Genomic DNA, 13,413 nt, shown 5'->3' on the forward strand with positions numbered 1-13,413 from the left:
TGATACGGTTTTCAGTGTCACTTGGCTCTCCACAGGCAGTGGGAGCAGTGTCAAGTGAACATGAATTGGTCATGTTTAATTCCAGCTAGCACAGATAACTGGCCTGTTAGTAGGATGTCATTTGAAGCATTTAACACGGTACTCATTAACCAGCACCTAAATACCACCTAGTTGCCTGGCGCAACGTAACCTCGTTCATGTCTGTACCTTGGCCAGCTTTTTTTTCTGGCTGAAATTCATAATAACTCCTACACTTTGGAATTTTAGGGATTTAGCAAAATGTCTATGGCAGCTTCATATTCAGGTCCTAACGCTGGGGGCTGAGCAAAGAGGAGCGGTGCAGAACATAAACCCCCCTGCAACGGTGGGGATTTGGGTGCTAGAAATGCAGGAGCTGCGTCCTGCATTCATTTGGGCGGGTGGGGAATTTTTAGTCCTAATTTACATTGCTAAATATTAAATGTCAATAGGCGGTAGGGGGCTGTACGTAAGAGTCGAGGGAGAGCAGCCTGTGGGGAGAAGGGTCGGTTCCCAGGTGTGGTCCAGTCCTGGGCTGTCTCCTGTCTCCTCCATGTGCTGCTTGTATGAGGCGCAATTTATGCGGAGAGACTTCAGGATTTGCAGTGAATAATTAACACTGTTAAGACGCTGTTCCCTCCGTTTACAGCTGCTATAACTGTTTGTTTAAACACAAGCAGGGTGAACTGAGCTTCAGTGTGGAGGTGTGGATTTGAGCTCGTCATTTACATGCCAGGGAAGTCAGTCCCCTTTTCAAGTGGGGAACTGAGCAATTAAAATAATAATTATTAATACAGCCATGAAAGCCTTTTTCCTTTTTTTCCTCCCCTCTTTGCAGTGCACAGATGTCTTCAGGACATTCGGTGGCAGTAATGGGCATTGACTTCACCCTCCGATACTTCTACAAAGTTCTCATGGATCTGCTGCCAGTTTGTAACCAAGATGGAGGAAACAAAATAAGGTAAGCCGTTCCTTCCAGGCAATAAATATCTAAAGCCTTTTTTTTTTTTTTCTTGAACCAGATGACCCAGAGGTACTTTCCAACTTAACTTATTCTAGGATTCTGTTACTTTCAGTGTGTGTTCTCTGACTTCCACTAAAATTTGTGCTATTTGTGCTTGTTCTTCTCATAAAGATTATGGGGACGTTTTTTGTTATTCAAGATCAAACTGTCATCAGCTAAGTAAACAGTCTGCAGGAATACAAAACCGGAAGATAACTGATTTTTTTTGTTGTTGTTATATTTAGACTTCACTGAAATCCTGGGCAAAAAAACCATTCTTTATTAAATGAGCACACTTCCCATTCTCTTCCGTTTGTTTTCATTTTACCTATTTAGTTACTGTGAGCATGTAATAATGAGGTTTTATCTCTAGTTATTTTAACTATGATTATAAAATACACTTTTGTTATATTTTTCTCAGAAATACATAGCACAGCACTAGTCAGAAGAAGTCTGGTTTCATCTGGAGTATCTAATTTTATTTAGACCTATGTGTATCTTAATTGTTTCTCTTTCCTTTGCCCTTTTTTGAAAAATCACATGGGGGTGGGGGTAGACTCTGGTTTGGATCTGGAGAAACTTGGTAACATGGTTTGGGCATTGTTGTTGTTTCTTTGTTTGTTTTTAAACCTTGAATTTGGGAAGGGAAGTGGTTTTCTGTCATCCTCCCAGTTCTTTTCTGGTTTGGTTTGGGTATTTTTTTAATATATATTTTATAGTGTATAAAAAAAAAGGCAGGATTTCTGGTTTGGCATTCCCTCCCTCCCCCCCAGTTAAAAACTATTAATAATCAACAGGGTCAGATGCTTTATTCTGTTTCTACATTCCCTAAATGAGGAATTTCAAGCATATTGTTAAATGCTTTGTTAGACCATTTTAATGTAGAAGCCGGATCTAATGCTGACAGCCTCTGCGTAAATGCACGCAGGTACTAAGAGACAACCATTCTAACTATCTGGCAGGCATTTGGGTTTTTTTAATGTATCTCTACTAAGCTTTTTCTCTCTGCAGTCACCCTGGGGTAATCACAAGCCTACTCGTTCTCCTGTTTCTATAGCCTCTTTCAGAAAAAAGCGAAAATGCAACATCACTACATGAATTTCTGATGCGAAACCCAAACAGGTTGGGGCAGTAAAAAAAAAAAAATCCAACTAAAAGTTTTCATGACTCCTTTATATACCTGAAGCGTACAGTCCCATCTATTCCGTGCTGATTGCTTTAAATTATATCTGCTCTCTCCCTCCGTGAGCTGAGGTAGGTAGAGCTTTACATAGCAGACTGCCATGGGAATCGCAGACTTTAAAGCCGCCCGAAGTGTCCGCCAGCCCCAGGCAGGAGGCTGGGGCAGCGGCGCAGCTGCGGGGCCCAGCCAAAGCCCCGCTGTGCCGGGGGATGTGGCTGCTATCCCGCTGAGCTCTTCGGGAGCATTGAGTGGCCGCATTAACCTCCTCCCGTCTCCCTTCTGCGGCCACCGATTCTCTTGATCTTGGCGCAGGCTGTGCCGTCCCCGGTGCCGCTTGCTCCTCCGCCTTCCCCAGCCTGGCTGTCTGTGGCTATGGAAACGGGAGATGCCGAAAACATTACGGATTAAAACCTCACAGCACACTGGTTTCTAGATAGGGGCACAGGTCCGACATCATTTCCCTGAGATCACACGGGAAACTAATGGGAAGAGCTGAAAAGGGAGAGGAAATGTTGGCAAGGCTGAGAATGAAACAGGAGTGATTTATCTCCCCAGTAAAATTGAATTCTAAAGCGGGAGGTCATTAAAGGAGAGTGTGAATCTCTGCTTAATTAGTAACATAGCAGATTAATAAACTGTTAAAGCTTTCCAAGTTCCTTATGCTTCATTTATTTCTGGATCTTCTCTGATCAGACAAGACAACGCACTGATGAGTTTTCCTTTCTGTTTCTAATCAGTTCTATTTTCAAGTCCTTGATGGTCCAGGCTTGCTGTAACAGTAACAGATTTAAAAGCTTCAGGGAAATACCCGATACATTCCTTAAAGACATTTTGCAGTGAATTTGTTTAATGGCCCTGTTATTTTAATAAATGGAAGCCTTGAAAAATTCTTCCTCTAGCTGTAAATTTAAGATTATGTTTCATTTCACTGTATTTCTCCAAAGCCCGAGGAAGTCTAATGGCTTTGTTGCTTGCTTTGTTGTGGGGCAGGTGCTTTATCATGGAGGACAGAGGGTACCTTGTGGCACACCCAACCCTCATCGATCCCAAAGGACACGCACCGGTGGAGCAACAGCACATTACGCACAAGGTCTGGCTCCTTTTTTCTTGGTTTATTCCTACCTTTTCTAATTTCTGAAGTGGTAAGGACTGTAGAGAAGCTGCTGCTTGTGTCTGACTTCAAAGGCATCAAATCCTCTGTTTTTCGCTTAGGAGCCTTTGGTAGCAAATGACATTCTGAACCACCCAAACTTCGTCAAGAAAAACCTCTGCAACAGCTTCAGTGACAGAACAGTTCAGCGGTTTTATAAATTTAATACCAGCTTAGTGGTAAGTGTGTCTTTCTGTTTTATTTTGCTTTTGAATGTACTTTGGTTGGGTTGGGTTTCTTTTGGTGGAAACGCAAATCCTTGCCAGGATCAGCAGACGAGGCTCGAAGCCAGCCTTCCCTGTGGATTGGCCTCCGTTCACCCTCTCCAAACACAAAATCAGCGATCTGGACTGCTCAAACTGTGCTCGCATGAGGAGTCAGTTGACATACAAGGGATTATGGATGTGATCGCTGGCCAACTGTGGTTGAGGTCTGCAAAGTCTCATCCAGCATGATGAAAATAAGTTCTCGGTCATTGGGTGAGGAGTTTCCAGCAGTAGTTGGGATTTTTTTGCTTTGGATCCTCTCCTGACCTCTGGCTTCCGTCTCTGACCAGTGTCATGTCCTCCTGTGACACGAGTAGTAAAGGTCTCTAAAAGCTTATTTTTTTAGCTAGGTGACCGAATAAATGCATTTACTGATGCAACTTGCATGAGCATTTGCAGATTATCCTTTGTCAAACTGCAGTCTTTGGAGACGTGAATGCTCTGTGGTCCCCGTGGGTCGTCTGTGAGCTTCCTCTTGTGCTGAGAGGTCTAAGCCAGGGGCTGTCATCTCTTGCTGTGCCTTGAATGCCAGTTGCAGTGCCGCAGATCCACCCTTGCAAGATCACTGCAGAATTATTCAAAAACTGTTAAGCTCTGTGGGAGAAGCTGCTCTTTAAATAATACTTTTCAATTATTACTGAGAGGAGAAGGTGGGAAATGAGTGTAAAAAATATTTGAAAGTTATGTCAGAATACATTGATTTATGTCAGGTAGGCTTAAACATTTTCCCCACGCTTGAAATACAAAACAGAAAGTGTATTGCTGTAAAGGAAATTGTATAGGACAGAGCAAAAACTTAAGATTGTGGCATGCAAATAGGAATCAGGAATGAGTCTGCCTACCAAATAGATCACAGCTGTACAGTGCTGTGGTGTATTTTTTTATAGTACATGTGCCAGGAAGTTTTCAACAAGTCGTGATGGTGCCTCCCCGTCAGAGCGGAGCCTCTCTGCGGAGGTCACCGATGGCTGGCACAGCGGGGACGGGTCGGTGGGCGATGCGAAGGAGTGAAATGTAACCTGCTGTCGGCGGGATATCAGACTCACATCTCGTAACGTTTACAAGCTAAGCGTATCTTTTTCTGTCTTCAGCAAAGTCTTTCCACCCAGCAGTAGCTTAGAAGTAAAACTCGACAGGTTGATGAACAATTTTATAAGCCTCTTATTTGTGAAGGCAGCACTCCCGTGCATTTGTGTTCCTTCAGCTCTGTAGGTTTCCTTGGAAGGGGGAAAGTCTTCAGCTCCCTCAAACAACGGGTTTCTTGCTACACCGTTGACACTATTTGTTTTTTTTCCTAGGGTGACCTGACAAACCTTGTGCACGGCAGTCACTGCTCCAAGTACAGGCTGACGAGAATCCCGGGCACCAACGCCTTCGTGGGAATCGTCAATGAGACCTGCGATTCACTTGCTTTCTGTGCCTGCAGTATGGTAGACAGACTCTGCCTCAACTGCCACAGGTGAGCAGGAGATTGGAAGCGAACGGGTTGGTCCAGGCATCTACTTCTTCCCTCTTTCTTGATTCAAGGTTTATAAAAACACGTTTATTTTATAAGCTAAATGAAAACATGCAGTGTAAAACTGAAGTGAAAACAAAAGTTATTTGCCTATGCTATTTGTAAGGGGCATGGTGACTTAGCATACCTCTAGCCCTTTGCCATATTGCCAGTGTATTAAAACACGGGGTAGTTTGTTCTTGACGTGGTTGGGTAGATAATGTTAAAAGACCACGACAGGTTCAGTTTCTCAGGGGCAGTTATCTGTGGATCAGGCCCTTTCTTCTGGCATATTAATACTCACGATTTTATGTGGTTTGACATAGTTTTTCATTGATAGTGCTTGCAGGAGATTTTGTCTACACCAGCATCATTACGTGTTTGTTGCACTGGCAAGAAGGATCCTTGCATCTGGATCTGAGACTTGTCCAGGCCTTGTCTGCTTTTTAAATTTCAGGGGGTGGGTAATAGATCAGAGAGGCTCTGTTACTACATTGTCCTCAGTCCTGGTGCAGAATAGAGCAATCCCTGTGTTCCTGCGGGAAGGAGAAAGGTTACTGAACAGCCTTCTCCGTGCTGAACTGCTGTTACGGAGCTGCACTGTGGGGTTAAAATCATGGTGCCATGTCTCATGCGTTTTCTGTGTGTTTTCTGCCCCTGAAGAATGGAACAGAACGAATGTGAGTGTCCTTGCGAGTGCCCTCTGGAGGTAAATGAATGTACCGGCAACCTCACTAACGCCGAAAGCAGGTGAGAACGCATCTGCTCTAACCTCTGATGGAACAGCATGCCACAGAAGTTCATTAACAAGATTACTTGTTTGTTCATGCTAACTTACAGGATAGAACAGACAGTGGTTTTAGGACAATTAAGCAGATGATATGTAATAGGTAAAAATGATGTTTTTCACTGAATGTGCTTTGATTTCTTTTATAATACGAGGCTTTACTTTTTGCCCCAATACAGGAATCCGAGTTGTGAAGTTCATCAGGAGCCAATGACTTTCACAGCAATCGATCCGAGCCTACAGGATGCTCTCCCGCAGTGCATTAACACTCAGTGCAATCAGAGAACAGAGAGCGGGTAAAGTGGCGTTCTCCGTCCCTCAAAATATACTGTGTTCTTGAAATAATTAAGTGAAAATAGCTCTTCCTTACATGTTTTAAAGAAAAAAAAAAAAGAGAAGAAAAGCATGATGCCAGAATGAGATATTATAGCACACGCCAATGATGACATGATGCTGCAGTGCAGAAACAGAAGACCTCAGTATTCCTGTTTGAGTCGCATAACACTATTAATAGCAAACAAATGGCTTTCCCATCATACTTTGTGATTCTGAGAACCGAGGGTTGTGCAAGTGGAAGATTTGCTGTTGAAAGGACAACAAATTCTTCCTTTTAGCAAAACAGATAGTGCTGCTACGTTTGTCTGCCTTTGGAGGGAACGTGTGGCCTAAAGTCTTCACAGAAAGTAGACAGTGCTTTCACGCTGGTGACTTTGGAGAGCATTAGAGATGGTAGCTGCCTGTCAGCTTCTAGTTTCCTGCTTCTCTGTTCTACTCGGGGCACTATGTAGAGAAGCTTGAGGGCTTATTTATTTTTTGCCAGTTATGAGCCGTCTCCAGGGAACTGAGATTGCTAGAACATACCATGCTCTGACGACACTTTCCAAATCCTTTCTTCTGTCTTCCAAAGGATTGCAGAAAAAGGGTGGAACTGTAGTCAGACCTCACCATGCTGAGAAATGCTGTATTGGAGGAGTTACAAGTAGGAAGTTCTCCCTTTGCTCCGGCTGAGCAATGGAGGAGAAAACCAAAGCAAACAGACATGGAAGATGCATGCTGAAGATGCAGCTTCCCTGTATAACTTCCCTTGGGGTACTTGAGCATTTTAGCCACAATGAGAAGTTTTTTGTGGCCAAATGTTATGTATGTGAGGGTTTACGGATGATTTTGGCCTCCCTGTCTCACGATTCTAAAATAGACTGAGCTATGCCAAACGAGAAGTGTTGGACTCGAAAGCAAATACGGTCGTCTTTCCTTTTTAATTTTCAGGGATTGCTTTGGTGTGTTGGACTGCGAGTGGTGTATGGTAGACAGCGATGGGAAGACCCATCTGGATAAGTCCTATTGTGCCCCTCAGAAGGAATGCTTCGGTGGCATTGTGGGAGCGAAGAGCCCCTACGTGGATGACTTGGGAGCAATAGGTAACTCTGCCTTTCCAAACAGATGCTGCATTTAACTGTTTGTATTCAATAACGTGCGCTTTCAGTGTCAGAGCATGCTTCACATAACCCGTTTATCTCTTATGCTAGTGGTAAATTACCATAAATAGTGCATCAAGCAGTAAAGTAGCAGCATCAGGCCTGTTGTGGGCATTACATTTTTGAAAATATTGATGTGTAGCTGAGTGTAGCTATACATTCCTGTCTTTAAGATGTACCCTCTCCAAATTTCTGCTCCTATTTAAAGTGTGCTGTCCTGTGTGTGCGCAGTTAAGCACCTAGAAAGCCTTCAAGATCTTCTCTAGTCTTCAGAGATGTTGAGCTAAACCTTTCTGCAGAGCATTTATCATTTTGGTTTTTTTTTTTTCCCCCCTCTGTTTTGTCCCTTTTGATTTAGGAGATGAGGTAATCACGCTGAACATGATCAAAAGTGCACCAGTTGGCCCAGTGGCTGGAGGCATTATGGGCTGCATTATGGTGCTTGTCCTAGCAGTATACGCATACCGCCACCAGATACATCGGAGGAGTCACCAGCACATGTCACCTTTGGCTGCCCAGGGTGAGCTGATAACTCTCTCAAGAGAAATAGTAGGGTGGGAATTAAAACAAAACCAAAACCCAAAACCAAACCAAAACAAAAAACCCGCAAAACCAAACAAAAAAATAATTTCCAAACCTCTTTCCTTGGTTTTGTTTCAGCTTCACCCCATTTTATTTCCCTTTTGCCAACCCTTATAAAAGTCAGGTCTCGTCCAGGGTGCTTGTGTATTGCTGCCCTCTCCTGGGTGCAGCCAGACCTGCTGCCGCCCGAGGAGAGTCTGCCCGAAAACCTTAGAACATGCAGTTCTTGTCAGGAAGCTGAAGTTATGCTTTTTCTAGAGCTAAAACGATAAGCCCAGCTTCACAGCTTTCTGGACCTTGTCATAGCACACCGATCACATATGTTTATTTCTGCACCAGAGTGGTGCTTTTGGAAGTATTAGGGTTTTCACACCCTTTCTGCTTGGGCTGTTTGGGACATATCTTTTTTTACTTGTGTTCCCTGCTTCTTGTCCATGTGATGTTCGTGGAATATCTGTACATGGATCGATAAAATCACTGAAGTCTGAGAGGCAAAACTGTGTTTGGGAGAAAGGATGCTGGTAGAAAGATACAGAGGTGAGAAGTGGGATCAGGGCTAACTCCCTCTATATTTGATTATACCCTGGCTCTATTTTGGATCAGTTCACTTTCTTCAAAACTTTAAAGCCTGTTCCTTTCAGGGGGAGGTGGGGTGTATCATATTCTTAGTATCCCTAGCCCCATCTATCTTGGAAAAAGAGCACACCAAGCTCAGACTGCATCTCTTCACACAGTAAGGCAAAGTGCTTCCACTATATTACCAGGGTGACAGCTGTTAGTAAGATGATCCAAAATTTTTCTCTTAACAGTTGCATTTTTCTGTTTGTAATGGTGTGTAGAAATGTCAGTGCGTATGTCGAACCTGGAAAATGATAGGGACGAGAGAGACGATGACAGCCATGAAGACAGAGGAATCAGTAAGTACCAAATCACTTTGCTGTAAAAAAAAAAAAAAGTTAGTTTAAATGAGCCATTTGTTTTCTTAATACGCTAGAATTAAAAATACGTGAGGAAGCCTTGTGCTGATTAGCAGTAGAAAATGACAGAACAATGTTTTCACTTAAACTGTAACTTCCAGTGCACCTTTAGTCTCATGCTGAAAAATTAAATTTTTTACTTTTAAAAGACTAATCTCGATTATGTGTGGAGGAGGTTTGCCCCTTACACCCCCCTATCATGACCACTTCCAGAAATAGCTCTGATCAGCTTAAAAATTGCAATTGTGACAGTACAGGGTATGGAAAACTCCTACCTTTGCTCAGCCTTGGAAAGGAGAGGCCAAGTCTGGCATGTACGTTGAACGAACGTGGCAGTAAATCTCACTTCCACTGATTTGGGATGCTTGTACTCCTTTACCGTTCAGTAAAAATGGCACTTTGCGTATGATAGTGGTGTACTGTAAGGTGAGCCGGTGCACCTAAACTCTGGGAGGCTCCAGTCAGACCAGATCCCTCTCTCTGGGCCCTCACTAAAACAGAACTAAAACAAAACCCGAGATTTGAAACTGTGTCAACACTCAAAGATTGAAAAATAAGCTATCTGAGATTCATGGCTTGCATCTACTGCTTCTCCAAGTCCTTTTTAGTTTCATTTTGAGTCAGCTTTCAGTGCTGCCACAGGTTCTTTAGCATTGGCACAGTAATTCTCTAACTTCTATTAACCCAAACAGATGAGGTGAATGAGTTTGACATTCCACATTTAAACACCATCTCTTTACTCCTGCTCCACTGTCGCTTGACAGTCGTCTTAAAAGAAGTTGTACTTGAGAAGAATTAGTTTGCAGAAAGCCTATTCCCCTCTGCCTGATTTCTCCCACTGATATAATTCAGTACAAGCACTTTCTTTAAAACCAGTTCTGTTTCTTTCTCTCTCCCAGTTAGTAACACTCGCTTTATAGCAGCGGTAATAGAGCGGCACGCCCACAGCCCAGAACGCAGACGCCGGTACTGGGGGCGATCGGGAACGGAGAGCGACCACGGTAAGACCATGAATCACTGCCCTGGCCCCAGGTTAATGATTGTGATTACTCGGTTTCCTTCACATCTGGCACATTGCAGATAAGGCTGCCAAAACCAAACCAAAACAAAACCCTTTGCTCCTTATTGCTTCACAGTTAGACAGTTTTGACACCCTTCAGCAGATGATACTGCCCAGCGAGGGAGCTGGTTCTCTCAGAGCGGTAGTGTAGCAGCAGCTAAATGCCATGCTCCCCCTGTCTGGTTTTGGGTTCTGGCAGCTTCACTGGGTGACCGGAATTCAGACCGACAGAAGTGGTACTACGTTTACCACACTCTTTTTCCATCACCAACCCTAACAATCTAGATGCTCAGTTGAGATAATGGACCTCTCCTACTTAACAAGAGAAAGGAGATCCCTTGCAATCAAGTCAGCATCTCTACTGCTCTTCCTTTTGCCATCACATGCACACCTTTCATAAAATTCTAGCAACATGTGCTGGACACCTGCACTTGCTGGGGTAAAGTAAGCATGGATTTAAGACCAATGTGTCAGGTGCCTCCTTAGCCTCTCTGTTGCACATTCAGTCCATGCCATCACCACAGAGGACATCTTACATCACCTTTAAGCTAATAATGATCAGCGTTAACCGTGTACATGTGTAGTAACGAAGGGTATTCAGCCATGTGTGTTTGCCACACACACTTCAACCCAGTTTAGGTTCAGGGAATTTTGATACGTCTCTCACACCCTGAGACTAAGTCTTCTTAAATCTTGAAAGCTGTTAGAAGGGTGTAATGCTGTTGTCTCATGAGGAAGCTTAATATAAATTAAGAGGAGGGTTAGACAAGGCAGTCTGCCACAGATGTCAGCTCTAGCTGCGTGTCGTAGTGGCTGGGTACGTTGCAGCAGACCTGTTCAATTATTAAGGCAGTGGTTGCACTAATGGAATTGCTGAGGGACAGGAAATCTGAAGGCCAAAGCCTTGGGACGTGGATGAACAGATGTCTGAGAGACAGTCTTGCTGTAGGAGGAATTACCCTGGATTTGGGGCCAGATTACCTGTGCTGAGGCAGATTTGCTAGACTAATGCTCCTTTTGCTCCATTTCTCATCATCCTAGCAAATCCTTCCCATCTTTCTAAGTCAACACGTCCAGGTTAGCAGGGTAACTGTCTACCTGTTTCTGAAATGTGCGCTTCCAGTTTTAGTTTCTGTAATTCCGTCTTCTTCAAAGGGCTGCACAGTCTTCTTCCCCAATTCCTCTCTGCTGGCTGGAAACCATGACTCAGACCATGGGAAATGAGAACTGGCTTTGGGTACTTAGTCTGATATTTTTAACACGCTTCTTTTAGGTGTCTCAAGCTGAAAACCTGACCAAGATGCTCAGAAGCACTAGTGGGTTTTCAGCTCTTAGCCACAGTTTTCTGAGAAGTATTATTTTTCTAATTAAAGCAAGATCTTTTTCCTTTTAAATTTTGTTTGTGTGTTTGCATTTAGAAATACTGAGGGGGTTTTGTTTGTACTGCAAACTGGGTTTGAGTGGTAACAGCTGGTTTCAGTGGTAAATCCAAATCTCATAGTAACTACTAGCACCTGGTTCAAAAGAAAGGGACAGAAAATCTCTGAGGGACCTGTTACGAGACAGCTTCCTCACTGAGAAAGCACAATCTAGTCACTAGAAAGTTAGCTACCTGTCTAGTGACATCATTTCTTTAGGGTATCCCTGTGAACGCAATGTCTCATTACTCCTATAGACGGCTGATCTGGGGTTTTTTAACTTCTCAGACTCCAGTAGTAGATATTTTAGCCGCAGGAGAGCCTCGAGTTAATTGCGCTCCGTGCATGTGCTTAGCTGGAAGCGTCAGTACTGTTTGGCTTAATGGCCTTGCTGTGTGAAACACGTCCCATGTGGATTCAATAGATTTCTTTTAACTGCATGGAAAGCTCACCAGCATTAAAAACATATGCTTGGTTTTTGCAGATAGTCCCTCACAGGTGAAAAGTGCTCTCTTCCTTTTAAAAATAGAATACAAGAAGATGATGTGAAGAAGTTTTGCTGCTTCCAGATACAATAGCTGGCAATCCTTCCTAGGAAAGATGTAGTTTGATAGGAACAGAGGTAACGGTAGTGGATCCCACCTATTTCTTGTCTGTAAAAATCCAAGTCATATCTTAAAAGATACCACCCCCAAAAAATTCTGTTATGTTTTGATTTTAAAATCAGTGCTAGCAATTCTACCATGACAAACTGTTGAACGTGTGATTGTTTTTTACTGTTTGGGGCGGTACAGACCATAGGTCCCCAAAGTTTACAAGCAAAGATGGTGACAGGGAAAGGGATCCCTTACGAACTTACAGGAGAGGATGGTTTTGTTTGTTTTTTTCTTTGTCTATTAATTAAACAAAATTAATTGTTTTATTCTCTATAAAGCACTGACTGTGTCTGATTCCATGAAGGGTGCAGCAGTCAGCACCGTGGAACATTGACCTTTTAGTCTTGCTTTTAATTCTTAGCCCCGCCGGTTTCTTTTCTAGGCTACAGCACTATGAGTCCTCAGGAAGACAGTGAAAACCCTCCATGCAATAACGACCCATTGTCGGCTGGTGTTGACGTTGGAAACCACGACGAAGACTTAGACCTGGACACACCGCCTCAAACAGCGGCCCTGTTGAGTCACAAGTTTCACCACTACCGGTTGCACCACCCAACTCTTCACCACAGCCACCATTTACAGGCTGCAGTCACGGTACACACTGTGGATGCAGAATGCTAATGAACAACGACAAAAGAAACATAACTTGTTTCATGATCCATGAACAATGATCCATGCAGCAACGGGCAGCTTTGTTTCTGTGCTTTTCACCAGGAACGACTGAACTAACTTCCTGAGTAAACTGCTAGGCGTAAAAGCTTTACATTTTTATAAATGTAAGGTTGGCTCTGAAATGGAAGGGAAATGTGCTTGATGAATGGACCTGCCATAACATTTAATAAAATGGAGCAGGAGGCACGTTAGACCTCCAAAAACAGGGACGCAAGTTTATACAGCAGCTGAAGCTTCGGAAGCCCTGTTGTGCTGAGCCAAGAGGAGAGAGAATGCTTAAAAGAGCCAGAGAAGATTTGGTTTCCTTAACTGGAAGAGCAGAAATCCATGCAGCTGAAGACTAAAAAAGTGCCAGATAGAGGCGGGGGGGGGGGGGGGGGGGAGGCTGTTGGTTTCTCTGCAGTTTGTTTCGTGTGTAAGAAGGTTCACTGCTCCGACAATTGCTGTATGGAACCTGGGACAATGCATCTCAAGATTTTTAAGTAAAGGATTATTTTTCTACTATTTATTGATCTCGAAACTTGGGGGGGAGGGAGGGGAGGAAACATGTTAGCAATTCTCAACAACTACCACATATATTCTGTGATGGTGAAGTGGTTCTTCTGAGGAAGGCATCTGTTTCTTATTAGCTGGTATTCATCCACTGCCCCACTCTGCAAAAGGGAAAATGA

General features: G+C 43.5%; 1 protein-coding gene across 1 annotated transcript in view; it reads left to right on the top strand.

Annotated features, from left to right (window-relative positions):
• The window catches only part of CACHD1 (cache domain containing 1), a 112,715-nt gene extending 99,605 nt beyond the window's left edge, over positions 1-13,110 (top strand). Inside the window, exons 17-27 of the mRNA XM_075508915.1 lie at positions 857-979; positions 3,195-3,294; positions 3,417-3,533; positions 4,919-5,079; positions 5,779-5,865; positions 6,082-6,198; positions 7,169-7,320; positions 7,736-7,897; positions 8,799-8,876; positions 9,836-9,937; positions 12,453-13,110. Coding sequence (XP_075365030.1) covers positions 857-979; positions 3,195-3,294; positions 3,417-3,533; positions 4,919-5,079; positions 5,779-5,865; positions 6,082-6,198; positions 7,169-7,320; positions 7,736-7,897; positions 8,799-8,876; positions 9,836-9,937; positions 12,453-12,691 — 1,438 coding nt within the window. The 3' untranslated portion in view covers positions 12,692-13,110. The remainder of the gene's footprint in view (positions 1-856; positions 980-3,194; positions 3,295-3,416; positions 3,534-4,918; positions 5,080-5,778; positions 5,866-6,081; positions 6,199-7,168; positions 7,321-7,735; positions 7,898-8,798; positions 8,877-9,835; positions 9,938-12,452) is intronic.
• Positions 13,111-13,413: the final 303 nt, after the last annotated feature.

Source organism: Mycteria americana, chromosome 7 (assembly GCF_035582795.1).
Source record: "Mycteria americana isolate JAX WOST 10 ecotype Jacksonville Zoo and Gardens chromosome 7, USCA_MyAme_1.0, whole genome shotgun sequence".
Classification (NCBI taxonomy): Eukaryota; Metazoa; Chordata; class Aves; order Ciconiiformes; family Ciconiidae; genus Mycteria; species Mycteria americana.